At 38.8% G+C, this 26,037-nt stretch overlaps 1 protein-coding gene across 2 annotated transcripts; it reads left to right on the plus strand.

Annotated features, from left to right (window-relative positions):
* Positions 1 to 2,152: 2,152 nt before the first annotated feature.
* On the plus strand, positions 2,153 to 24,671 carry hars (histidyl-tRNA synthetase). 2 transcript variants are annotated; one of them, XM_007253597.4, is made up of 14 exons: positions 2,171 to 2,307; positions 4,047 to 4,444; positions 6,106 to 6,195; positions 6,289 to 6,408; positions 7,505 to 7,600; positions 8,339 to 8,464; positions 9,916 to 10,023; positions 10,194 to 10,292; positions 12,501 to 12,594; positions 18,976 to 19,103; positions 21,857 to 22,138; positions 22,239 to 22,355; positions 22,486 to 22,632; positions 24,448 to 24,671. In XM_007253597.4, the coding sequence occupies exons 2-14, from the start codon at positions 4,334 to 4,336 to the stop codon at positions 24,505 to 24,507; spliced, it is 1,578 nt and encodes a 525-aa protein (XP_007253659.1). In that variant the 5' UTR covers positions 2,171 to 2,307; positions 4,047 to 4,333; the 3' UTR covers positions 24,508 to 24,671. The 2 variants fall into 2 exon arrangements, with proteins under 2 accessions (XP_007253660.1, XP_007253659.1); XM_007253598.4 differs by lacking the exon at positions 4,047 to 4,444 and having other exon boundaries at positions 2,153 to 2,307.
* Positions 24,672 to 26,037: the final 1,366 nt, after the last annotated feature.

Here is a 26,037-nt window from a genome sequence, read left to right on the forward strand (position 1 = left end):
ATGTAAGTAGCACATATCGATGGGTAGAACAATATGACAGAGCACCGGCGTTTCTAGACAGACTACCACTTCCCCATATCCCTGTTATAGCAGTAAACACTGCAACCGCTAGGAGGAGCCCGCGAGAGAGTCCAAAATGAATGGAGGTGAATAAAGCTAAACGGCTAAAACTCTAATTTCAAACAGTTACTAACCTTTTCTCCAGAATTTTATTTTAATTATGTAAATGACAATGATGCATTTCACTAAAAGAGCAAAGATATCCTGCTTATATATTTTAGGTTTTCTTCAGTAAACGGGTTTTAGGCAGTAAAAGTGCTAGCATTACTGCTACTGTATGTATATTGACTGGTTGGTGAGCTGATGCTGGAGATAAAAGGTTTATAGCTGGAGTTTAAAAGCTCAGTGATAAAACATGTAGCTAATATTGTTCTGTTTTAAGAAAATTAGTATGGAGCCCCTAAGGTGATATTATGTTAAAAAAATGCATGGCCACGACTTATTAAGGTGTGGGAATGAGATCCTAAGGTGTGGGTACAAAAAAATTAAGGCATGGGAACGAGATCCTAATGCATGGGAATGAGATAATTAAGGTGTAGGAGATCCTAATGTGTGGAAACAACTTATTAAGGTGTGGGAATGAGTTAATTAAATCGTACCCATCAAGGCTTGGGAACAAGATAATTAATGCGTGACAATGAGATAACTGAGGTGCGACAACGAGATAATTAAGGTATGGCCACGACTTATTAAGGCATGGAAATTAGTTATACCTATATTAGTCGTCCCTATTAATGTGTGGGAATAAGTCATAGCTACATGTTAGGATCTTATTCCCACACCCTAATAAGTCATGGCCGCACATTCAGATCTCATTCCCACACCTTAATAAGTCGTGGTCACAACTTAATTATCTTATTTACTCGCCTTACTTATCTCATTTCCATGCGTTAGGATCACATTCCTGCACTTTAATAAATCATGGCCACACATCATATATATTTTTTACATGATGTCACCTTATGGGCTCTGTAAATTACTCAAATTTTTCACTATACATTTTTTAAACATTAATAAACTCTGATTTCGCTCAATTGAAAAAAATTGCATTAAACTGCATTTATTCATTTAAACAAACTCAGCAGACATTATTAAGCGGGTAATCTACTCTCTATAGAGAGTCTCTGGCTCCGCTTCATCTGCGGCTTTGTGCTGCAGAAAGAGCCAATACCAAATTACTGCACTCTACTGGGCAAACAGGGCAATTACTATCTTATTGTGGACAAACGGGGGCAATTGCTGCCCTCTGATGGATAAACAGGGCAAATTCTGCCCTTATTGTGTAAAAGGAATACAACTTTATAAAATTGATGTTTTATATATTTAAAAAACGTTATAAACACCTTACATGACTGTGGAACATATATCATCACTTATGGAAAAAAACATCATAAAATAGAATAAAATAAAATACAAAACACACAAGGCTTCCACCTTTTTTGATTGAGAAATATATATATTTTTTTTTTAACATAGTATTTTTAACATAAAAAACACCAGCAGATGACATGTCTCTCCCAACCATCACTGATTGGTGGAAACTTCACACCAGACCTCAAGCAGTTTGAACTGTGTGTCTCTCCACTCTTTCTCCAGACTCTGCTCCCTTGATTTCCAAATGAAGTGCAAAATTTACTGATGATCAGTGATGGTTTGGAGAGACATGTCATCTGCTGGTGTTGATCCACTGTGTTTTATTATCAAGTCCAAAGTCAGTGCAGTTTTGTTTTCCCACAAAATCTTCCTGCACTTCATGCTTCCCTCTGCTGACAACTTTTATGGAGATGCGGATTTCATTTTCCAGCAGGACTTGGCACACTGCCCACACTGCAGAAATACCAATTGATCTTATATAATATTCTAATTTCCTGAGACACTGATTTTTGTGTTTTTATTGGCTGTCAGCCATAATCGTCAATAATAAAATAAATAAAGTCTTTAAATAGATCACTCTGTGTGTAGGACATCTATATACAATATAGGTTTCTCATTTTAAACTGAATTACTGAAGTAAATGAACTTTTCAATGATATTCTATTTTTTTTTAGATGCACTAGTATTATACATGAGTATTATGTTAGTGGGTACACGTGGTTTGTGCGTGTGTGACGTTTTTTGTGAGGGACCGGTCCTGCGGGGAGCTGAGAGAGCAGCACCATGGCGGATAAAGCGCAGATTCAAGAAGCCATTAAAGTTCAGGGGGAGGTGGTGAGGAAACTGAAGAGCGATAAAGCGAGTAAAGATCAGGTCAGTGTGAGCGAGCCGCCGCTGCTTAAATACTGCTGTTATTAGAGCTGAATACGGGCCTCGTTTACCTGTGTTTCTACATGTGCTAGTTAATGCTAAGCTAACCTGGTGCCGGTCTCTGTGGCCTTCTGTATCATTAATCAGCATTTTTGTACATGTTCTTTAGCTGACAGCAGATATCATCAGTGCAGCCTCAGTTTTCACATTTAAAGAGGCTGTTTTACTGTTTATAATAGCCTTCTAATGTTAATTTTTCAGATTTGAATCGCCTTTTTGAATTGTCCGTTCCACCTTAAATGCTACAGTTGCCGCCTAGGTTTCCGTTCTTATTGTGTCGCAGGTGCCGCATGTTACCGCTGTAAATTTTAAGGTGGAACGGAACTATTGTAAAAACAATAAGGCATCAGGTTAAGCTTCGTTGCTACACGTGTACAAAAGCAAAGCTAGCACATGTTTTGTTATTGTAATGTAGTTTAAGACTTTATTTATGTACAGTTAAAATATTGATGGTTTACTGGGTCAAGCTGACGCAATATCAGAGCCAGAACTGTCATCAAATCATAGTAGACAAACAAAGCACATATTGTCTTGAGTTAAGTATTATTTAAACACTTATTTACTAGCAACCAGTCAAAAAATGGACACACATTTTCTCTGTTTCTGTTTTCTTTATGTTTATTATCTTAATGTTGTAAATGTAATATTGAAGACTATACTGAAGCTAAATAGCAAGATGCATAATTATTTTTTATACAGAAAGTGTTTTAGAAACATTTTTATTTATTTTTCCAAATAAACCCCAAATACATTATGTATTATACATAAGCACAGGTTGTGATACACTTACAAAAACACATACGAGTACCAACATGAAAAAAAAGAAACACACAATAAGACATTGTAACAAACAGTGATTGGGGCATAGTAAAAAGCCTTCAACTAAAACACTGACACATACACAGCAACATTCTTTGCCTACAATGGCAATAAACTCAACACTTAAAATATAGTTCTTATTTTTGTTTGGCATGATACAATTCTGATATCGATATGAACAGTTTGAAAGCCACAGCCCTTTGTGTAAGTAATCACAAACTGATAGAGCTGGATGATATGTTAAAAAAAATTGTATCACAATATTTAAAGACATTTTCACTATACACCGTATTAATCATATTTTCATCTGCCATGGCAGATACTTATGTTCTGTTATTCAAATGCTTTTCGTAGTACACAGTTCATTGGATTCTTATTTAATTTTTGCTGGACATCATCTAATTTAACGGGAATTTACACACTCAGTGTCAGGATCAATGTTCTTTAAGTACAAGTGATATAATCAATATGCATTTTGTCTGTTCAATACAATAAAATATCAATATATTGTCCAGCTTTACCTAGAATTAAATATATTGACATCGAAGAAGTTTTTTTTTTATCTTATGGAAAGTTGCAGTTTTGGAGATTTTTTTTATAGATCATGTTTTTATCTTTGTCTTTGCACTTGTTCTGCTTCACATTTGGGCCATTTTCATTTAAAGTGTCTTTCTTTAAGTTAAAGTGATTTGAGAGGAGGTGTGTGTGTGTGTGTGTGTGTGTGTGTGTGTATGTGAGTGTGTGGTTATTCTGATAATAATGTCAGAGCAGAAGCTTTAGTGTCCAGTTGATTTTGACTCCATGCTCTCATGTTTTGCTCCCTTCATTGCTTCATGCCTCGCTTGTGGGCCGCGGCCCCCTAGTGATAGGGTTGCTCACCACTTTTCTCCTGTTCTTCCTGCTTGTTGCTGCGGATACTGCCTCCATACCTGGGCTCATCATCTTCATCACCTTCATCGTCTTCATCATCTTCCGCTGAATTGATGTTGGAACTGCTGCTGTGATTTTGCTGTTGGACTGCCGGCTCATTCCCCTGGACTGGGATTGGAATTGGGCCTCTGCTGTGTGCACTGACTTTTTGGGGCCTCCTGATATGTGGACTGTGCTGCTGTGTTCCTGAACTGTGTGCTGTGTGTTTGTGGACTGAAACATGGCTTCTCTGGGGCTGGCATGTGTGCGTCTCTGTGCTGGACTGACTGGACGACATGCTGTACCGTGCCTCCGCTCTCTGCGCTACCTCTCTGGAATGACTGTGTCTCAGGTAAGAAAGAGCTGTTTTTACTGTGCACACTCACACAGCCTGTACTGTGTACTGATAAATGGATCTGGATATAGATTTGGAGTAGTTATGCACATAGTAGTTAAAGTTATAGTAGTTATAGTTATGCACATAAACACAGCTTGTCTATAGATATAAAGGTCAAAGCATTGAGCAGTGGAGCAGACTCTGGAATAAAGGTGCTCCATCAAATACATTTTCAGCCACACTGTATAAACATATATACTGACATTTTAGTTACATAAAACAAAACCATACCATGCTTCAAAAAAAAGAGAGAAAACTTTATTAAATTCAAAGAAAATACTCTTCATAAAAGAAGCTAGCGCTGCCTCCAGCCGATCTGACCTGAGTTTGTCTTCCCTGTTGTAAGATTCTCTTCCTCGGCCTGGTAATGGCGTTCATCCCTGTGGACAAAACAATCTGAAGAGTAACAGCATTAATGGAGAGCACCATCATAATTCCACTATTTACACATTCAGTCTCTGAGTTACAGGTTAATCTACATTTACTCCGTCTAACAGTTAATCTAATACACTTTAAGTAACTCAGATACAGGTTAATCTACAGTTATTACATCTATCTGTTAAACCTTTTGCACTGAGCAACTGCCTGACAATGCTGCACACCAGCAGGGTTTAGCTTAGCATGCTATTTGGGGTTAGCTTAGCACACCAGCTGCATTTAGGTGAACCGGTGAATCAGCTAAACCGGCTAACGGTAGCTTCAGCCGGTCACGTCTTACTTTACTTTTCTTTACAGGTCTTACTTTTGTACAGGCGCAAACAACACTGGAAAACAACTTAAAACAGTGTAAAATGTACTAGTTTCATAAACACATGCAGCAGTAAGTGGAAATACAGAAGTTCTTACATTTGTACAGAAACTCCCCCGCAGTGACGACTCCTGGGTGCCGTCATTCGTGCTTCAGCCCTGCTTAACTGATCACTCCAGTCAGAGGGCGGTGCTCGAAAAAAGGATGGTCTCGCGAGATAAAACGTGAGACCTTAAAACCGTATAACGTATATACTCAGAAAATTGGCTAATTTTAAGAATCCATCTCGGGTTTATATAAATTGATATTGGATGGTTCAAATGAACATTGATTTAAAAGGAAAAATAGATTTTTTTTTTTTTATTTCAAAATTTTCCCATTTTCTCACCAATTTACACGGCCAATTACCCAACCCACTCATTAGGACTCCCCCTATCACTAGTGATGCCCCAACACACCAGGAGGGTGAAGACTAACACATGCTTCCTCCGATACAAGTGAAGCCAGCCACTGCTTCTTTTCGAGCTGGAGGAAAGCACAGCGGCTCGGCTCCGGTACATCAGCTCACAGACGCCCTGTGCTGCAGACATCACCATGGGAGTGATGTGGGGAGAGAGCACCATCTACCCACCCAGCCTCTGAGCGCCGGCAGCTTGATGGCAAGGCTGCATGAGCGGGGGTTCGAACCTGCGACCTCCTGCTCATAGTGGCAGCGCTTTAGACCGCTGGACCACTCGGCGCCCAAAATAGATTTTTTTAAAACACACCCCTAATTACCACCCTTGTTTAGCTGTTACGAGTTTTATAGATTATGTCCTTAACTTCAAATCAGTTCTTATATTGTCTACTGTATATATTAATATTGCAGATTGACGAGGAAGTTGCCAAACTGCTACAGCTGAAGGCACAGCTCGGAGGAGACGATGGCAAACACACATTTGTTCTCAAAACTGCCAAGGTAGGACCATCTGTGATACAAGGTGTTTGTTTATCACCTGTTTTAACATGCTTTATGTTTGTGTGATCTTTCTGATTGTGTGCTCGTGTACAGGGGACCAGAGACTACAACCCTAAACAGATGGCCATCAGAGAGAAGGTCTTCAACACCATCATCAGCTGCTTTAAACGCCATGGTGCTGAAACCATCGACACCCCAGTCTTTGAGCTCAAGGTATCCTCATCTATACACCAGAGCACCAAGTTCATCAAGAGTTTCCTTTTGTCTTTTATTTTGATGCACAGCTATGTAAAAATTCTGATATAATCTGTTATTATGCATCATTTGGACTTTAATTTTTAATAATATATTTACACTGAAATTCATTGTTAAATAATTAATACAGTACATTTTTATTATGCAGTTTTAACTAAAGTGCTCCCAGCAGACCAAAAGTCTGGTATAGTCAGGATTACGGGTGTGAGCATAACAAACGTGTAAAATCATAGTAGTGCACATCTTTGCCTGACACAGACAACATCGTGCATGAACGCCTTCTGCGCCAGTTTGTGTGCATATGTGAAATGCAAATATGTCTTCTATATATGCCACCTACTGGACAGGGTGTAGATTAATTACTGTATTTTTCGCATTGATAGGTGCACTTAAAATCCTTTAATTTTCCCCAAAAAAGTCAGGTGAGCATTATAATCTGTTACCCCCTATGTATGAATTTTACCAGTCAGGAGCAGTAAAGCCACTCTGCTGCATTATAAAGCATTTTTAGTTTAGTCCTCCAGTATTAGCCGTTAAGTGCTAGCTCTTTTGCTGTTCAGAGGTCAGTATATCGGACTGTAGTCTGCGTGTTTACCGTGTTAAAACAAGCTACGTGGGACGAACCACTAGGTAATATCACCCGGGCTTACCAGAGCACTCAGGGTTCCTCAGTGTAGCTCTGTCGCGCGGCATTAGCCACTAACCGTGGCTAGCCTTAGTGGAAATCTGCAAATGTAAGCTTACTGTAAATTAACAGGAGTGCTTTATTTATCCAAATAAACAATTTTTAGGAGAGAAATCTGTGTAAATCTGTTGCTTATTAGTGTTGCACAATACGGCTTATAATCCAGTGCGTCTTGTATATGAAAATAGACCAGAAAATAGCCAATCATTGATAGTGCACCTTATAATAAAAAAAAAAAACGGAACACTGATAATGTCTGTTTTTGTATGAGTATCTATATTTTTAGTAGTGGTGTAAAGCGCTGTAAATAACGTTAGGTTAAAATAAAATTAACCTAACCTAACCTATTCTTTTCTCCCCTATTCATAGGAAACTCTGACGGGGAAGTATGGCGAGGACTCCAAACTCATCTATGATCTCAAGGACCAGGGAGGAGAGCTGCTATCTTTAAGATACGACTTAACTGTATCCTCTATATGTTACAGAGAGTGTACTATTGGTGGAAAAAAATATATGCAATATACTTAATATCATGTATTAGTTACATTATACTTCATACTAAACACTGGAGAATCTATTAAATGGGTATAGCAGTGCTCTCTGCTCACAATTCAATTCACGATCCTGGATTCATAATTTTTCAGATTTTCTCACATTATATTTCTTAAGTGTATAAACAGTGCACCTTGTTTAAATGCTCCTTGTACTGTTCTAAGTGTAAATTAATCACTTGTTTATTTAGGCAATCTAGAGTGAAACTATCATTGTCTAAGCAGTCAGATAGAAAGGAAATATAATTCATTACTCTACTTAAATTCCATTTTACTTTGATTTGCATTTAAAATCAAAATCTTATTTATCAGTCCACTAAATTATTGGAAATCTTTTCCAATTTTCCAGTTCCTTTTGGCCTGTGAGGGCTGTGTGGAGGATCTGTCGTGACTCTTGGCCAATGAGAGTCAAAGCCAGACACATCCTCTACCTTTGCTTACACCCATTGGTTCTTTGGACTGCATTAGCATGGTTATGATCTTTGCTGTTAAACAGAATATAAAATTGTATCTCATTTTTTTCATCACAATGCAACATGTTGTGATGCTTTGTTACACCTCTAGTAACTATAGCTTTTTTTTATATTTGATCATGATTTTGTTTCTACTCGATGCTGCTGCTGTTCTGCTTCCTTATCTTCTCCCCGCTCAGGTGCCCTTCGCCCGTTACCTGGCCATGAACAAAATCACAAACATCAAGCGCTACCACATCGCTAAAGTGTACCGCAGAGACAACCCTGCCATGACTCGGGGCCGCTACAGGGAGTTTTACCAGTGTGTGAGTACCGTGACGTTATAGATACACTAACACACGTTGTCTGACGTGTTTATATCGCAGGTTTTTAATTTCAGTTCTGTCACATGTTCATGTATGTGTCAGTCTGTGATTGGCCTGAGCTCCCAGCAGAGCAGAACCGTGTCAGGAATAATTCACTTTGTCTGCAGGGACCGGTTCTACTTCCCAGTTCCACACCAGTGAAACACACTCCAGTAGTGGTAATGGTGGTTAGATACAGGGGAGCTGACTGACTCCAGCTCAGCTGCTCAGAAACATTGTACTATATTAGGATCATATTGAACGGAAGAGAGAGTGTTTCTTGCGGTGCTCGCTCAACCATTCATTTACAGACATTTCATGTGAGCTGAGAGGAAACCCAGGCCTCTAGCTCACAACACAGATCAGAATCAGTTTGTTTATACCTGTGTATTAAGAGTAGAGCTGCATAGATCATAACTAAATATGAATTAATGAAATAATATATTAAATATATTATTATATTGACTTAACGTAAACGTTACTTTAATCTTTTGTTGTTACTTTTAGTTATAAAGGTCTGTTTAATATTTAGTGCAGTTGTCTCAGAACTCAGAGTCCCAGGGTGGTTGCACTTTTTATTTGTTTTATTTATTTAGGATACTAAAATATTTTTTTATATTAGAAACCCAATGTCTATTCTTGATAATAAAAATTAAAATGGTGTAAAATAGTGTTGTAATATTATAATAGTATTATTATGCTACTATTTTATTACTTTGGCACATTGTCTTCTGTGGAGCCCAGAAGCAGGAAAAAAACATTTTCTATAGTGGTGCTTTAAAATGACAATATTATCGTTTATCGCAATAGTTTCTGGGACAATATATCGTCCTGAGAATTTTGTTATTGTGACTGGCATAACCGAGCTAAAACTGGATGCAGGTTAGATGTGCCAAACATGGAATGTGGCAAAAGACATTGGAGACTATACTATTTTCTGTCCCATGACTTTTGCCGTGTTGGCATTACTGCTTCCATGAGGTGGTATATGGGGCCAGGACCCCAAACTCATCTATGACCTTAAGAACCAGGGAGGAGAGCTGCTGTCTTTAAGATATGACTTAACTGTATCCTCTTCATGATACAGAGTGTGCTCTATTGTTAGAAAATGAAATTTGCAATATACTAAATATATTGTATTAGTTACATTATATTATAACACTGGAGAATCAATAAATGGATAATATTTAGGGGTGTAACAGTGCTCTCTGCTTTAGTGGCCCATGAGTTTTGGCACAACGTTTGGCATGTAGCTCAAGCTCATTGCTGTCTGAATTGAAAAATTAAAGAAATAAGAAAACCGCAAAATATATATATATATTTATACTACTCCTAGGTAGATTAGTCTGTGTGTTTTGAGCTTTTGACTCTATTCATGCCCTAAGTTATATTTCGTTTATACCCTGTTTTAGGATTTCGACATTGCAGGTCAGTACGACCCGATGATCCCGGATGCAGAGTGTTTGAAAATCGTTTACGAGATCCTCAGTGAACTGGACCTGGGAGACTTCCACATTAAGGTCAGCTGACTGTAGCAACTTGGTGATAATTTGAAGGAAAATCTAATTTACATAGTTTTTTCATTTGTCTTGTTTGGTCATTAAAATTAGCCTTTGTAGTTTCTCTCTGGAGAAACGTAACTAAAATAACACACACTTCATTTTTGATATTCATCTTGTGTGAATGACAGGTGAATGACAGACGTATCCTGGATGGGATGTTTGCAGTGTGTGGAGTTCCAGATGACAAGTTCCGCACCATCTGTTCAACTGTGGACAAATTGGACAAGGTGAGAGAGCAGAATGCAAAGTGAAGTTCAGGCTCAACCTCTCTGCGGCGGTGTGGCTTTTATTATTCAACTAAACCAGGCAAAACTGAGGATCAATGTGATTCTAAATGAGCTTTTTTAAAACAAAATGTCACATGCATATTTAATTGGTTTTCTGATCATGAAACTTAATTGTTTTATGTCTCAGTTTGGAAATAAGGTTTCTGTTGTGTGAATATTGATCATTTTCACCGTATTTAAAGAGTTATTATACCACATTAACCATGTCAAGTATTTTGGCCTACACTGTTGTATTTCACCATTGTGACCATTTATACTTGTGCATTGGTGTGTCTGCATTGCTCTGCATTTACTGTATTTTTTGCACTATAAGGCATCCCAGATTTTAAGGCGCACTATCAATAAACTTCTATTTTCTGGTCTATTTTTATACATAAGGTGCACTGGACTATAAGGCGCATTTTAAGAGACACTATAAGGAACTTCTACTTCAGCAGGTCTCTTCACTAGGTGGTGATTAGGGGTAGCCAGAGACTGTATAAAAAGATGGACGCCGTGTCTCTGTTCCCATTCGTTCAGTGAAAATGAAACCAAAATCTTCCGCCATGTTGGCGATCCTGAAACCCGAGTCTGTGCAGTAGAGACCAGAGGAGGGAGAAAGACTGTGGAAAGACAGCCTACTTACTTAATTAACCCCGCCCCTGAGGGCTGCCTCCACAGATCGGAGCTGGCAGTCTGTTATTGGTCCCACCCATAACCAGCCCTTTTACAATAACCACACCTTTTTTGAATAGAGCTCAATAACGTTTTTAAAAACGAATTCTGTGGGAATATAAAAAATTTGACAATATAAGCAGAGGTTACACTAGCTGTTGCATTTAAAAAATGGAGGTAGAATTACAGTATATTGAAAAAAACGTGATTGAAAGTTGTCTGTTTTGCCATTGAAACCTATGGGGATGGGTGGGGTTACGCAGCTTTCTGAAACCGAACAGCAGGGGGCGCCCGACCTGTGGTGGCTTTATTTTTTGGGAGACGATGCTCTGTCCAGCTATACACAGTTTATGGGGGTAGCTAACTAAGTTAGGAAATATTAAGCTAAGTAAACGAAACTGTAATAAAAAATCTACACAGATTTCTCTCATTATAACTGTCTATTTGGGTGAGTAAAGTGCTTCAGTTTGTGTACAGTAAGCTTAGATTCCCAAATTTCTCCAGCACTAAGGCTGGCGTATTAGAATTAGCGGTTAGCCGCTAATGCCGCCTGACAGAGCTACACTGAGGAACCCTGAGTTTACCGGTAAGCCAGGGTGATATTAGCTGGCAGGTCGTCCCACGTAGCTTATTTTAACACAGGAAACAAGCAGACTACTGTCCAATATACTCACCTCTGAATAGCGAAAGGGCTAGCGCTTAGCATGGTTGGCGGGTAATGATAATGCTGTTCCAGCAGTGCTAGCTGGGGTTAGCAGCAGGCTACAGGCGAATCATACTTACCTGAATGGTGAAATAGCGTTTAGCGGTTAATGCTAATGCTACTTCAACCCCTGGTGCTGGAGAACTAAACTGAAACTCCTGTATATTGCTGTACTTTAGCGGAGTGGCTTTACTGCTCCTTACAACCTGACTGATAGAATTTTTTCATAAGTAGCACCGGATTATAAGACGCACTGACGATTTTTGGGAAAACTAAAAGATTTTAAATGTGCCTTATAGTGCAAACAATAGGGTACCTTGCTATGGCAAATATGCAAAGGCAGATAATTCCTGCATTGTTTCAAGGCAAAGTTACATGTCTGGAGAGGCTACAGCACATCAGTTTACAGTGTAGGATACTTGGCTATGCACATATATTGTCCTTTAGCTACTATAGTCTTCCTTTCAGTCCAGATAGAATAATTCTGGCCCTGTAATATTTATTCTAAAGAGCGTCTGAGCTGTTTTAGATTAGATCCCGTCCTGCAGGGGTTCAGCTCTGCACAGCTGGGTGTTTTCCTGATTATAAGTGTCAGTTAATGAAGAGCATGCTAATTAACAGAGTCAAGTGTGTAGAGGAGAAACTCTGCAGTGTTTTGGCTCTTCAGGACTGAAGCATGAAAACACAATTTCAGCCAAAAACATAATTTGTGAGATTATTTACAAGTATTTAACAGTGTGTGTGTGTTTGTGTGTGTGTGTGTGTGTGTGTGTGTGTCTGTGTTTGAGTAGATGCCGTGGGAGGAAGTGAAGAATGAGATGGTGAAGGAGAAAGGCCTGTCTGAGGAAGCGGCGGATCAGATTGGAGAGTACGTCAGCATGCAGGGTGAGTCTGCTCTCTCTCTCACTCTTTCTCTCTCTCTCCCTCCCTTATTTCTCACTCTTTCTTTCTCACTCTTTCTCTATGTGTCTGTCCTTCTCTAACCCTTTAAGCTCCTCCTACACTACTCCTCTTCCTCCTCTGAGCTTTTAAGGATTGATGGGATTTCCTCAGATCACATCGTCCATGTCCAAAACCCCTCCTCCAGACCCTCAGTGTTTACTCTTCTTCTCCTTAGATCACTCATCTAAAGTGTGTGTGTTTGTGTGTGTGTGTCCTGGAGAGCCACACAGCACTTTATTTTAGTGTTTCCCCTCTCTAACACAGAGGTTTACAACTACAGGTTCAAATCAAATCCCTTACCTGTCTGATTAGCCCATTTTCAGGCTGTTTATATGTCTAAACAGGGCAGAGGCTACCATTCTTACACACTTGATGCACTGATTATGAACACTTCAGCTAATTATGATATTCAAAAACAAAGTTCTTGCCAATACTCAGCTCTACTAATTTCAGGATTTTGCTCTGTTTCTCAGATGTAATCAAAGGTATATAGATACTAGTGTTTAAAAAACTTCTGTAGAATTTGGAGTACTCAAACTTTATACTCTAAGTAGAAGTGTAAAAGAACTGGATTCGAAACTACTTAAAGTATAAAAGTAAAAAGTAATTTAAGGTGTAAAAAAAATGCCATTAGGACAAAGGCCCCTCCCCAAAACACATTTTTCTAAATGCCATAATGATTATAATGTTTTATTAAAATGTTAATATTAATAAATCTGAGATGCACATGGCTGCCTGGTTCAGCTGCTATATGCCCATTGAAAATCAATGTATTTAGTACAATGCAAATATATTAGAGTTCTCTTAAGTCGCTGCACGGATCATCTTTATACTAGGCTACATACGTCTGCTATGTTCTTGCTGGAGTGTTGGGGGGCGTGACTTGTGCAGGTGTGTTGGATTACAGTATAAACCAATCAGGTGTCAGAATGGTATATGTTTATTATTCTCATCCAATCACAATTAAGTTACCGTAACATATAACTTAATTTTAAAGGATTCGACAGAGTACAGTACCTCCAACACTTTTAGCCAGCTACAGTTTAACTAATGTTAGTAATCTTAATGAAGTAGTGAAGCCTGTTTTAAAATCACCTCAGCAGCTCTCTGGAGAAATTTAACTCTCCACAGGTAATGTAGAAGTCAGTGTTTAAACTGTGCTGCGAACAGAGCTAGTAAAGACAGACTGTAGAGTACTGTATTGTGGAGTTAAATGTGTTTGTTTGTGTTTAATGGACACTGTACTGCTCTCTCTCGCGCTGCAAGTCCCACCCACACTGAAACCTTATTGGCCAACTAAGTATAGTGTATAGTGTTGTAGTGTATATTGTATAGTGCCTTGCGGTTGCAAATTAATGATTACTCAACTCTGAAATTACTAGGGGTGTCACAATTTCAATATTTAATCGAAATCGATCGAAATCCTCGAAACCTCGAAGTCAAAAAGAGGATCGATGATCCCTCTCTCTAAGATACGCAAGCAAGCGCGCACGCTACGCAAATGGCGCAGCACACTGTGGCCGACACCGCTGCTCAAAGAGCAGCCCTTTCTCCAGAGAATGTGGACATTCTCATCTTCTTAAAGAAAAACTTAAAAAATATAAAAATAACAGTCGTTTTGTCTAGCCTCAAATATGTTAATAGTTTTGGTACCTTAAGGAGCATCTTTCTCTCAGATAAAGTTAAACTTGACCGAAAAAGTCTTAAAGTCTTAGTTTTCATGTTTAACTGTTATAGTAGGACAGAGTTCAGTTTGATAAGGCTCTAATTGTTCTATTATTTTGTACATGACTGTTCCTGTATTTTTTTTATTATTTATTTTGTTATGTTGCACATTGCTGTTTTAATAGTGCACACTGCTGCTACCAAAAAAAGGCACTAGAGGGCATTACACATATATCTTAATAAAATTATTTAAATTTGATCATTAGTTCCTACTGTGGTGTATTACAGATCACTTGTATCCCTTTGCATCACTTATATCAAGCCCACCTTTTGAAATAAGATATTGTAAATTGGATGAATCAAACCAATGACTGACCATAGACTAATCTAAAACTGCCATAGGCCTCTCTGCTGTAAAAAAGGAAAAAAGAAAATCGAGAATCGAATCGAATCGTGACCCTAAAATCGGAAATAAAATCGAATCGAGGATTTAGAGAATCGTGACACCCCTAGAAATTACTAACACATTGACGAATATGACGACTAATTAGTGCATCCCCAGTGCCAACGTTCATATTAATGTATCTTATACTATTGGCAGTACATCTCTACAGGGACTTGGTGAACGCTGTGTGTGTGCGCATTAGTACACCTGTGTCTGCAATAAGTGTAGCATAAAGTAGCTAAATACACTTCAGGTTGTGAAGCTTTTGTGAACAGCTTAAAAAAAATACATATATACATCTGCTTGGTATTGGTTGATACCTCAGGCTTCAGTATCGTTCTCAGAGTCTGAGAAGAAAAAGCTGGATCATGCCATCTTCAGCTGAAACGACTGACTGAGTTCCTTTGAAGGTTTTGTTTACTGATCTTCACAAGTTGAAGTGATCTGTGCCTGCAGCGATCTTCTGCGCTCAGTCTGCACATCTGCTCTGTGCTTTGGGCTCCCAGTCCGTGGCCCACTTCTGAGTCTCTGTACGTGCTGCAGATTTTCTGTCTGATTTTAGCTTCCATTGGCTCTCCCAAAAACATCTTTTAAGATCAGGGTGAAAATTGTTCCTCAGAGGCTCAGAAAAGGGCTTATTTGCATATTGCAGTTGAAGGAGATTTGTTTTTTCCCCACTATGAAGTACAGATTTAAAATGTTTGTGTCCTAGAGAGATACAAGTAGTTCCTGCATGAAGAGGTTTATCATATTTGATTAAATTAAATTTATTATTTTAGCCTAGATTTGCCTTTCCTATGATAAGGGTGAAATATTACTCTTCTACGCTTAGTAAAGGCTGTAGTATGATTTATAAAAAAAAAAAAATCAAATCAGTGTAATTTGCTGGTATCCTCACACTTTTTACTTTTTAGAAGTAAAACTGTTTAATGCTCAGATGTGGGGACACACTCTGCAGCAAAGTAGCAAATAATCTCCTTAATTTAGTGTTTTTTTAAAACAATTCCTTTATACTTGATTTTATCTTATCCCTCTTTTAATCACTGTTTTCTTTTTACTTTTTTGTGTTGAAGGAATATGCAAATTAGTTTGTTGCTCTTTAATTATGTGTTTAACTATATGGTTTGGTTGCACTGGAAGGGGTTTGAGGTGTCCTAGGAGGGGTATGGTTGTATAATGAGTTTGAATTGTCTGTGGAGGGGTTTTGGTTATTCTGAAATATTGGGTTGTTGAGGAGGAGCTTGGGTTGTAGTTGGAGGGTTTTTGGTTGGAGTGGGAGCGGTTTTGATTATGCTGGTATATTGGGTTGTTGAGGAGGAGCTTGAGTTGTAGTTGGAGGGTTTTAGAGAGACAGATGTGCTAACAATGTTGTGTGTTTGAAAAGTGTCTCAGACCTCCTGAGTGATGGATGGAGTGATTGATGGATGGATGAAAAAAATGGTTTGGTTACCAAAGAGATGACACTCAACAGAGTACAGTCTTGTGCAAACTGTGTCGCAGAAACATCATAATTAAAGGACCCAGCATGACCGAGTCAGTATAATACTTACTTAAGTACACAGTTAAGCATTTGCAATTTAATAATACCATCTCTTTTATGTGTCTTACTTTTATTTGTGTTACAAATAAATATGGATACTTTATTATATACTTTTTATATATAATTTTATTTCTAATTGTTCTCCCATTTTCTCCCAATTTACATGGCCGGTTACTCACTCCACTCATTAGGACTCCTCCTTTAACTAGTGATGCCTCAACACCAGGAGGGTGAAGACTAGCACATGCCTCCTCTGATAGTGATGTGAAGTCAGCCACCGCCTATATTTGAACTGCTGCTGATGCAGCATCACAGTGCGCTTGGAGGAAAGCGCAGCGACTCGGTTCTGATACATCAGCTCACTGACGCCTTGTGCTGATCAACATCACCCTTTGGAGTGATGTGGGGAGAAAGAGTGCCATCTACCCACCCAGCGAGCAAGGCCAATTGTGCTCTCTCAAGGCTCCGGCAGCTGATGGCAAGCTACATGAACAGGATTCGAACCGTTGATCTCCTGGTCATAGTGGCAGCGCCTTAGTCCGCTTGACCACTTAGAGCCTCACTTTAATAATATACTGTAAGGTTTCACGGAGTCTTAATCCTGATGCTCAGATTGCGTTTAACACCCAGGTGTAAACTGGATTAGGATTTGAGGTGACACTTTGATTTTTTTTAAATGAGTGGAAAAGGGCAGAATTGTCTGCGGTTGAGTGTGTTGAGCCTTGTTTCATTTTTAGGAGCAGCAGTACCAGCAGTTAGCTGCAGTCTTGTGCTGTGAGACGGCCAAGAGCTCATTCTGGGATTAGCTTGTTTACATTTCTAAACAAATCCTGCAGTCTTCACCTAGCCTAAAGCAGCTTTACATCTGCGCCTCTCTCCGGCTTATAGAAATGCAGGCAGGAGAAAGAGAGAGAGAGAGAGAGGTGTTTTAGGTCCTTAATTTGGTCACTCTGAGTGTTTCTGCAGGTTTCTCTTACTCTACATAATGTGTTCTTTTGCTCCATTGCTTTCAGTGCTCTCTCTCTCTCTCTCTCTCTCTCTCTCTGTATCTGTATCTCTGTATCTCTCTCTCTCTCTCTGTATCTGTATCTCTGTATCTCTCTCTCTCTCTCTGTATCTGTATCTCTGTATCTCTCTCTCTCTCTCTCTCTGTATCTGTATCTCTCTCTCTCTCTCTCTCTCTGTATCTGTATCTCTGTATCTCTCTCTCTCTGTATCTGTATCTCTCTCTCTCTCTCTCTCTCTCTATCTGTATCTCTGTATCTCTCTCTCTCTCTCTCTGTATCTGTATCTCTCTCTCTCTGTATCTGTATCTCTGTATCTCTCTCTCTCTCTCTCTGTATATGTATCTCTGTTTCTCTCTCTCTGTATCTCTCTGTATCTCTATCTCTCTCTCTCTGTATCCCTCTCGCTCTCTCTCTCTCTCTCTCTCTCTCTCTCTGTATCCCTCTCTCTCTCTCTCTCTCTCTCTCTGTATCCCTCTCTTTCTCTCTCTCTCTCTCTCTCTCTGTATCTGTATCTCTGTATCTCTCTCTCTCTCTGTATCTGTATCTCTCTCTCTCTCTCTGTATCTGTATCTCTGTATCTCTCTCTCTCTCTCTCTGTATCTGTATCTCTCTCTCTCTCTCTGTATCTGTATCTCTGTATCTCTCTCTCTCTCTCTCTCTGTATATGTATCTCTGTTTCTCTCTCTCTGTATCTCTCTGTATCTCTATCTCTCTCTCTCTGTATCCCTCTCGCTCTCTCTCTCTCTCTCTCTGTATCCCTCTCTCTCTCTCTCTCTCTCTCTCTTTCTCTCTCTCTCTCTGTATCCCTCTCTTTCTCTCTCTCTCTCTCTCTCTCTCTCTGTATCTGTATCTCTGTATCTCTCTCTCTCTCTCTCTGTATCTGTATCTCTCTCTCTCTCTCTCTGTATCTGTATCTCTGTATCTCTCTCTCTCTCTCTCTGTATCTGTATCTCTCTCTCTCTCTGTATCTGTATCTCTGTATCTCTCTCTCTCTCTCTCTCTCTCTGTATATGTATCTCTGTTTCTCTCTCTCTGTATCTCTCTGTATCTCTATCTCTCTCTCTCTGTATCCCTCTCGCTCTCTCTCTCTCTCTCTCTGTATCCCTCTCTCTCTCTCTCTCTCTCTCTCTGTATCCCTCTCTTTCTCTCTCTCTCTTTCTCTCTGTGTGAGACATTAAGCAGATGTTCTCTCATCTTTTGATTAGAAACCATCAATATCACAGATACTGTCACAGATATTGATTTTTTTTTATTTTTATGCAGAACAGTACTAATCAATGCATACCTGGATGCTGATTTGCATGTCCATGTGCATTTACATTTAAATCATTTGATTTAGCAGATTTTAACCAAAGGTATGTTCATTTACAATTTTGAATAGATTGGAGTCCATAGATTCCTCAAGCTTAAATAATACCAAATACAGAAGCGTATATAGTGCTGCTAGGTGGTTGCTGTTATGTTGCTAAGTGGTTGCTAGTAGCAAGAATGACACCTGGTCATCCACAACTACATCAAGGCTTTGTTGCATCTGCAGATACAGTGAGCAGTGGGTTGTGTAGGACTTGCTGGTTGGTGCTGTTTGTCCAGCATTCAGATCTGTAGTCTCTGCTTTGGGTGTAAATAAATAAATGTGCTTATTAATCTCTGTCCCCTGTGTGCTGCAGGTGGGATGGACCTGGCGGAGAGGCTGCTCCAGGACCCCAAGCTTTCCCAGAGCAAGCAGGCGTGCGCCGGACTCACGGACATGAAGCAGCTCTTTAGCTACCTGCAGCTCTTCCAGGTCACAGACAAGGTAAGCTGTGAGATCATAGTCACATAATCCATTTTTTATATTCCTGGTTTTAGGCATCATGCCAATAGTTTTATGTTTATCTGAGTCGTATTCTATTGGAAACACTTCTCTACAGGGACTTGACAAGCTGCGTTTGTGTGCATTTGCACAGCTGTGCCAGCAATGAGTGAATGCATTTATTAAAGAGGGTCTCCAACTAAACAATGACTCAAACTATGATATACTAGTGCATCTCAAAAAATGAGTATCATTCAAAAGTTTCTTTATTTCAGTAATTCCGTTCAAAATGAGAAACTCATATAAATGTATTACACACAGAGTGATCTATTCTAAGTGTTTATTTCATTTATTGTTTATGATTATGGCTTAAGGACAATGACAACCCAAAAAAATCAGTGTCTCAGAATATAAAAATACTATTTAAGACAAATTGGTACTTTTGGCAGTGTGGGCAGTGTGCCAAATCCTGCTGGAAAATGAAATCCACATCTCCATAAAACTTCACACTAGACCTCAAGCAGCTTGGACTGTGTGTCTCTCCATTCTTCCTCCAGACTCTGCTCCCTTGATTTACAAATTAAATGCAAAACTTACTGATGATCAGTGATGATTTGGCACTTTGTGCTTCCTTCTGCTGACAACTTTTATGGAGATGTGGATTTCATTTTCCAGCAGGATTTGGCACACTGCCCACACAGCCAAAAGTACCAATTGGTCTTATTAAATATTCAAATTTTCTGAGACACTGATTTTTGGGTTTTCATTGTAATATAATCATCAACAATAAAATAAATAAACACTTAAAATAGATCACTCTGTGTGTAATACATTTATATAATATATGAGTTTTACATTTTGAACTAAATCACTGAAATAAAGTAACAATTTAATGATGTTCTATTTTTTAAGATGCACCTGTACTATGATCATTTCATAAACAGCAATATATCATACAGTGTTTGGAATACACCTACAGAAATCTAATAAAGTTGTTGAGCTTGGGATAAAGTTTGTGAGACACATGCAGAGGTTTAGCCTAATTGGTTGGGATATAGTTTCATTACTCGTTAGCTACATTAGCCTTGCAGCAAGTAAAAGACCCAAACTTCAGACAACAAGCAGCAAGCTGAGGCTGATCCACTGTACTTAGGGTAAAGGGGGAAACAGTACATGGCATTTTTTGGCTGACCCAGCTCTTCAGAATGGTCTTGTTTCTCAGAATGGTTAAGGGCAGTGAAATAATGAGTGGTGAAGCAGAAGGATAATGAGTGTTGGCCCAGTTTTGTCTGAGTGAATTGTTTTTGTACTTCTGTGTGTACAGTAGGTGTGAACTGAATATGAACTTTCATTTTGTCTCCCTGTTTAATAAAACTGCATTTACCAGTTATATTTCAATATATAAAGCATTTAATAATATAACAGCTTTTCATTATCAGTTTCTTTGGCCCTTGCTTTACAGTCTGACAGATTGCAGTGCATTAAAGTGAGTATAGGGGCTTACTGCCATTTATTGTTTCGTTGCACAGAGGAAAAAAACTTTTTGGCATTTTCATGCCATTTCACCTGCACTTTATAGTTTTTTAGTTCGGTTTGGTTATGTTTAATTCTAAAGAGCTGACTGAACTCCAGTGTATTACTGTAACAGGAAGGCACAATCACATTAGATGTAAGTAGTTTTATAAAAAAATAGAAACATTAGAAGCATTTAGGTTAAAGAACCACAACTCTGCTACATTGTGGAACCAGCACCATTCTGGTTCACAACCTAATTTTTAACCGTTCGCTGCATTTCCACTAACAATAAAAAGAAGAATGTTAAAAGTAACCCAACTAGTGCTGAAGATGAATTAGAACCAGTATGCATTTTCCACATACTGCCAAACCACTAGAGGCGCTATAGAGCGCTGATAAAGCACACTTGCAGAGCTCGCTTGCTAACACTACCCAGTTAGCATAACAAGCTAACACACTGGGGTAATGGTACCTCAGCTCTGTGGAGTCAAACGCTCCATCCTGCCTGGAGAAACATAAAAACAGAACTTGTGGAGCTTCTGCTGCTGCTCCTTGCAATATAGAGTAATAGAGTAACTATAGCCCTTTTAAATATATTACTACTGATATAATAAAAAAATACATAATATGATAAAAATAAAATAAGTAAGGCTAGTTAGTTGTTATTGTTATAATTATTATATTAAACAGTTAATTCAGCAATAATACACTCGAGGTTCGTGCTTTAAACGCCTAATATTGCCACAGTGCCAATATTACACGTTATAGCACTCACTTTTGTGTATTAATGCTTAATTAATATACTAATAATAAAAACAAGTGCCAATATTACACGTTATAGCATGAACCTCGAGTGTATTATTGTGATTATACCACAGTTCCATTATCGCTGTTTATTGAAAGATTTTGAGTTAAAGAGGACAAGAAAATACGAACTGTTTGGTTCTAAACACTATGCGAGTTAAAATAGTTCCATTGCTGCTCTGTTTGTAGCTGCGCTGTTTGGCTTGTAAGCGCTGCATGGTTGCTAGGTTACCTGTATGTGGCAGAGTAATACATGGAGAGCTTTGTTTACAGTACGTTACTGGCTGATAACGGCACTCATAGTACGCCTCTCAGCCAATTACATTGCAGGGTCAGAACTAACTGTGGTATAATTACAGTTAGTTGCAGCCCTGAAAGTAACTGTTGACTTTTAATATTTAATGTGTCATTCTCTCTCTCTCTTTTTTATATAACAGGTGGTGTTTGACCTGAGTCTGGCGCGTGGGTTAGATTACTACACTGGTGTGATCTACGAGGCCGTGCTGTGCCAGACGCTTCAGCCTCCGACCCCAGCTCCCGCAGAGCAGAACGGGGCAGTGTCCGGAGACGAGGCGGGGGTCAGCGTGGGCAGTGTGGCCGGCGGAGGCCGTTATGATGGTTTAGTGGGCATGTTTGACCCTAAGGGCAGGAAAGTGCCCTGTGTGGGGGTCAGCATCGGCATCGAGAGAATCTTCTCCATCATGGAGCAGAAGGCTGAGGTGAGACTCGCTGTCTTGCAGTTTAAACAGTTCAGTTGCAGAGGGGTTTGTGTGTGGTGTTGGTTTGTAACATTGAGTATTATGGTCTGTCTCTTTGTAGCTGTCTGCAGAGAAAGTGCGCACCACAGAAACACAGGTCCTGGTAGCCTCAGCACAGAAGAACCTTCTGGAAGAAAGACTCAAACTAACCGCTGAGCTTTGGAACGCAGGAATTAAGGTCTGAACGTTCAAAAACAACTTATTTGACCATTCTTGATTTAAAACACTGTATAATTTTTAAGATAAGAAGCACTGCATTTCCATCGCTCTGACCATGTTTCTGACTGTGTCCTCTTCCCTGGTTACAGGCTGAAGTGTTGTATAAGAAGAACCCAAAGCTGCTGACTCAGCTGCAGCACTGTGAGGAGACGGGTATCCCTCTGGTGGCAATTTTGGGGGAGCAGGAGCTCAAAGATGGAGTCGTCAAACTGCGCAATGTGGCCACCCGAGATGAGGTATGAGCAGGGTCACCCATACATATAATCTGCTGGTCTGGTCCAAACAGAATACTTTTCTATTATTTATAAATAAAAAAGAAATTTATCTATAAATATAACATTTTATTCTTGTTATTGTGGGGAGAAATATTCCGCAACTTTTCATGTTGGTCCAGTTAAAAATATTTCATTTCAGATCATTTTGACCACAGAAGTTGCTGCTTTTCTCAGCTTTTACCAAGACCCTATTTACGCCTGGTCTCACAATTCATCTTGAGTATCAGAATTCTTGTTAATCTGGATAAGACCTAACCACATAAAATTCATGATGCGTTTAAAAATTCAGGTGGTAATCTGAGATGCATTTGAACCACATTATAAACCTCGAAAATTTGCAATAGCATTTAAAAAGCTAAATTTGAAAATAGCAGTTTCCAGGCCTGCATACGTTTTGGGAAAATAAAAATACCCAGAAAGTTTCCGAAAAGTCATGGAGATCTTTGTGTTTCTGTTTATCGATGGAGAAAATCTTGTATTTTGAGTTAATACATACATCAGTTCAGAGTTTATTCAGTAATTTAGCCATAAGCAATGGCGCTCTCAGGATCGGATAGGATTGTGTGTCAGATTAATTTAATGCCTACTATAATCAATTTTGATTATAGTTTTAGTTTTATTGGCCATGTCTGCACTGGAGTTTTAAAAGTCTCATGGTCATTGCCATGAAGGCATGAAAAAAATCATGGAAATTTATTGGTTAAAAAGTGTTTGAACCCTGTATATTTAAATACGCCCATCTCTCCAAAACTCCTCCTAGTACAGTATCAATTGCTGTATTAATAAATTGAATCATTTGGCTACCAACTAGAAATGCATGTGGTTCAAATCTAATCAAATGAATAGCATTTATCCTGCATTTAAAATATTAGTTGTTAAATTCTGTGAAACTGACTCCAATAAATCCATAATTGCTGGTATTTGCTTATTTAGGAGTATTTAATCCTCTTCGGTAACACAGATGCCGTGAAGTATCGTAGAAAATTGTCTTGCAAAATATTGAGAATCGCAGTACCACAGTATTACAAAATCATTGTCATCATGAACAACATAGTGGTAAAATTGTATCTTGAGATACCCTGTGATTAACACCCTTAATCAGAATATAATCCAGATTCTAGTCACATGAATTTACCAGACGGGACGTCTGTGAAAAATGTATCACACTTCTACTCAGAGATAAAACTCTTTCATCCGGACTGCAATTGAAAAAAACAGGAGGACCAGTGAGTTTTGTGGGGTTCTTGGTCACATGACATGCCCATAGTGTTATTACGGTGCGTGACGGTGGACAAATAGCTATGTTATTAAACGCGAGGTGAAGAAACTTTTTGAGACTTGCTTCTGGATGGAACTAAAATTACCGGAGGACCACGGAGCAAAACAATTTAGGTAATTCAGCCTGTAATTTTCTCAGAGGACGTCTGAGAAAAACACGCACGTGGTCGTTCCGGACGGGAATAAAATCACAGAGGACCCTCGATAAAAGAGAAAATTACCCCCAGACCCCCTGTGAAACTAGTCCCATCCAGATAGGGCTTAAGAATATATAGTGTATGCACTGTAAATATACCATTCATGGAAAGTAAGTGCTGAAGTACGTATATGTGATTACTGGAACCTTCCCAGAATTACACCAATAATTTCCCCACAGCTGGATGTTTGTGCGGTAGTTCTGTGGTTCTGAATTACAGTAGCTGTGTTGACCAGTCACTCATACGCAGTGTTTAAACCCATTCTGAGGAACTGTGTGCGTGTGTGTGTATGTGTTCACAGGTGGATGTGTCGAGGGCAGAGCTGGTTGAAGAGATCAAGAAAAGGACATCAGAGTCTTAGATCTGTCTATTCTTCAGTAACTTCTCCGAATTCAACATTTTCAGACTTTCTCATTGCTTACAAGAGCCAGACATGGTATAACCTAGCCTTCGTTCCATTCTGTTACCTGCGTGTACCAAAATAAACTTAAATTAAACACATCAAATAAACGTGCTGTCCCTTCAGACTCTGGTATCTTTATTTCTCTTTGAAGTTGACTTATGGGTCTGGGTCACAATATGGGTCTGGATATACTGCAAGTCTGTGGAGATGATTTAGAGATTGCACAACCTGCAGTGTCTATTTCAGAAGGAAAAGAATTGGAGAAACTAGAATTTCGACCAGTAATTCCAACCAACAATATCTCCATCAACTGGTTTGGCTGAATTGAAAGTATGAATAGATGGAGATTTTTCAGGAGTACTTTCATAATGCCTATCTGCAGTTCTGCCTCTCACTAATTGTGGGCTATTAAATTCAGATGCAGTGACTGGGAAGGTTACTATCTTTTACGTTGTGACTTGATGTCTCATCGTACTTTAGTAGCCATTACAAGATGTTACATTCTGTTAAACTGATTCCAATAAATCCATAATTGCTGATGTTTGCTTATTTAAAAGTATTTTATCCTCTTTAGTAACACATGCAGTGAAGTATCCTCAATTTTTGAGTCAGGAAGTGGTGCATATGATCAGTAACAATTCTCAAAGTGCAGAGAAAAACCTTTCCCATAAATTTACACAACCAATTTCTGTCCTAGTGTGGGAATCCGTTACCCACTGCAGCCTCAGCTTTGTTTTAGACCAACAGAAAGGAAAAACCCAATTTGACCTCATTTACAACTCATTCAAACAATATTTACATTCCCACATGATCACATTATTATTACCCTAATCCTCCTCCCAAAAGGCTACATTTTCCTCATTGTGTACAGTGTAGGACATTTCTCTTTATTCATAACTAAAATCTAGCTTAGTTTTCACTAAAATTAAAAACCGGCCCCTTCTCCTCAAGCAGAAACAATGGTAGAGACCTGATCACTAGTTTACAGAAGATGCATTTGTGATTGGATCACCAAGGATACATTTAATATCGGGTGTGAATCAGGCCCTTGGTCTTTGGATGTTGCAACAGTCAGTGAAATACACCTGCATGAATTTCAGAGACCAGAAACTGCCATTATCTATTGGGAATTAGTGAAGCTGGAAGACATTCACGGGTTTTTTCATGCAGTGTTCAAGTCAACCTTGCCATCAAAGGTGTTGTATACAATTTTACATGACTTTTTTTATTACAGGTTTATTTATTTTTAATTTTATTAATTAAGTTTATTTATTAATTAAGTTTTTTATTAATTAAGTTTATTATTCTTAATCAGTTTATGGCTACTTTAGGCAAGTTAATAGTACAATTACTGTGTAATTAGAAGGTTAAAATAAAATAACAGATATAACAGATGAGCAGTTATCTGAATATTAATTATAAAACTCCCTAAAGCCTACACTTTAGTCATATTTTACCCTAATATTTCCTCCCAAAAGGCTACATTTT

Source organism: Astyanax mexicanus, chromosome 2 (assembly GCF_023375975.1).
Source record: "Astyanax mexicanus isolate ESR-SI-001 chromosome 2, AstMex3_surface, whole genome shotgun sequence".
NCBI lineage: Eukaryota > Metazoa > Chordata > Actinopteri > Characiformes > Acestrorhamphidae > Astyanax > Astyanax mexicanus.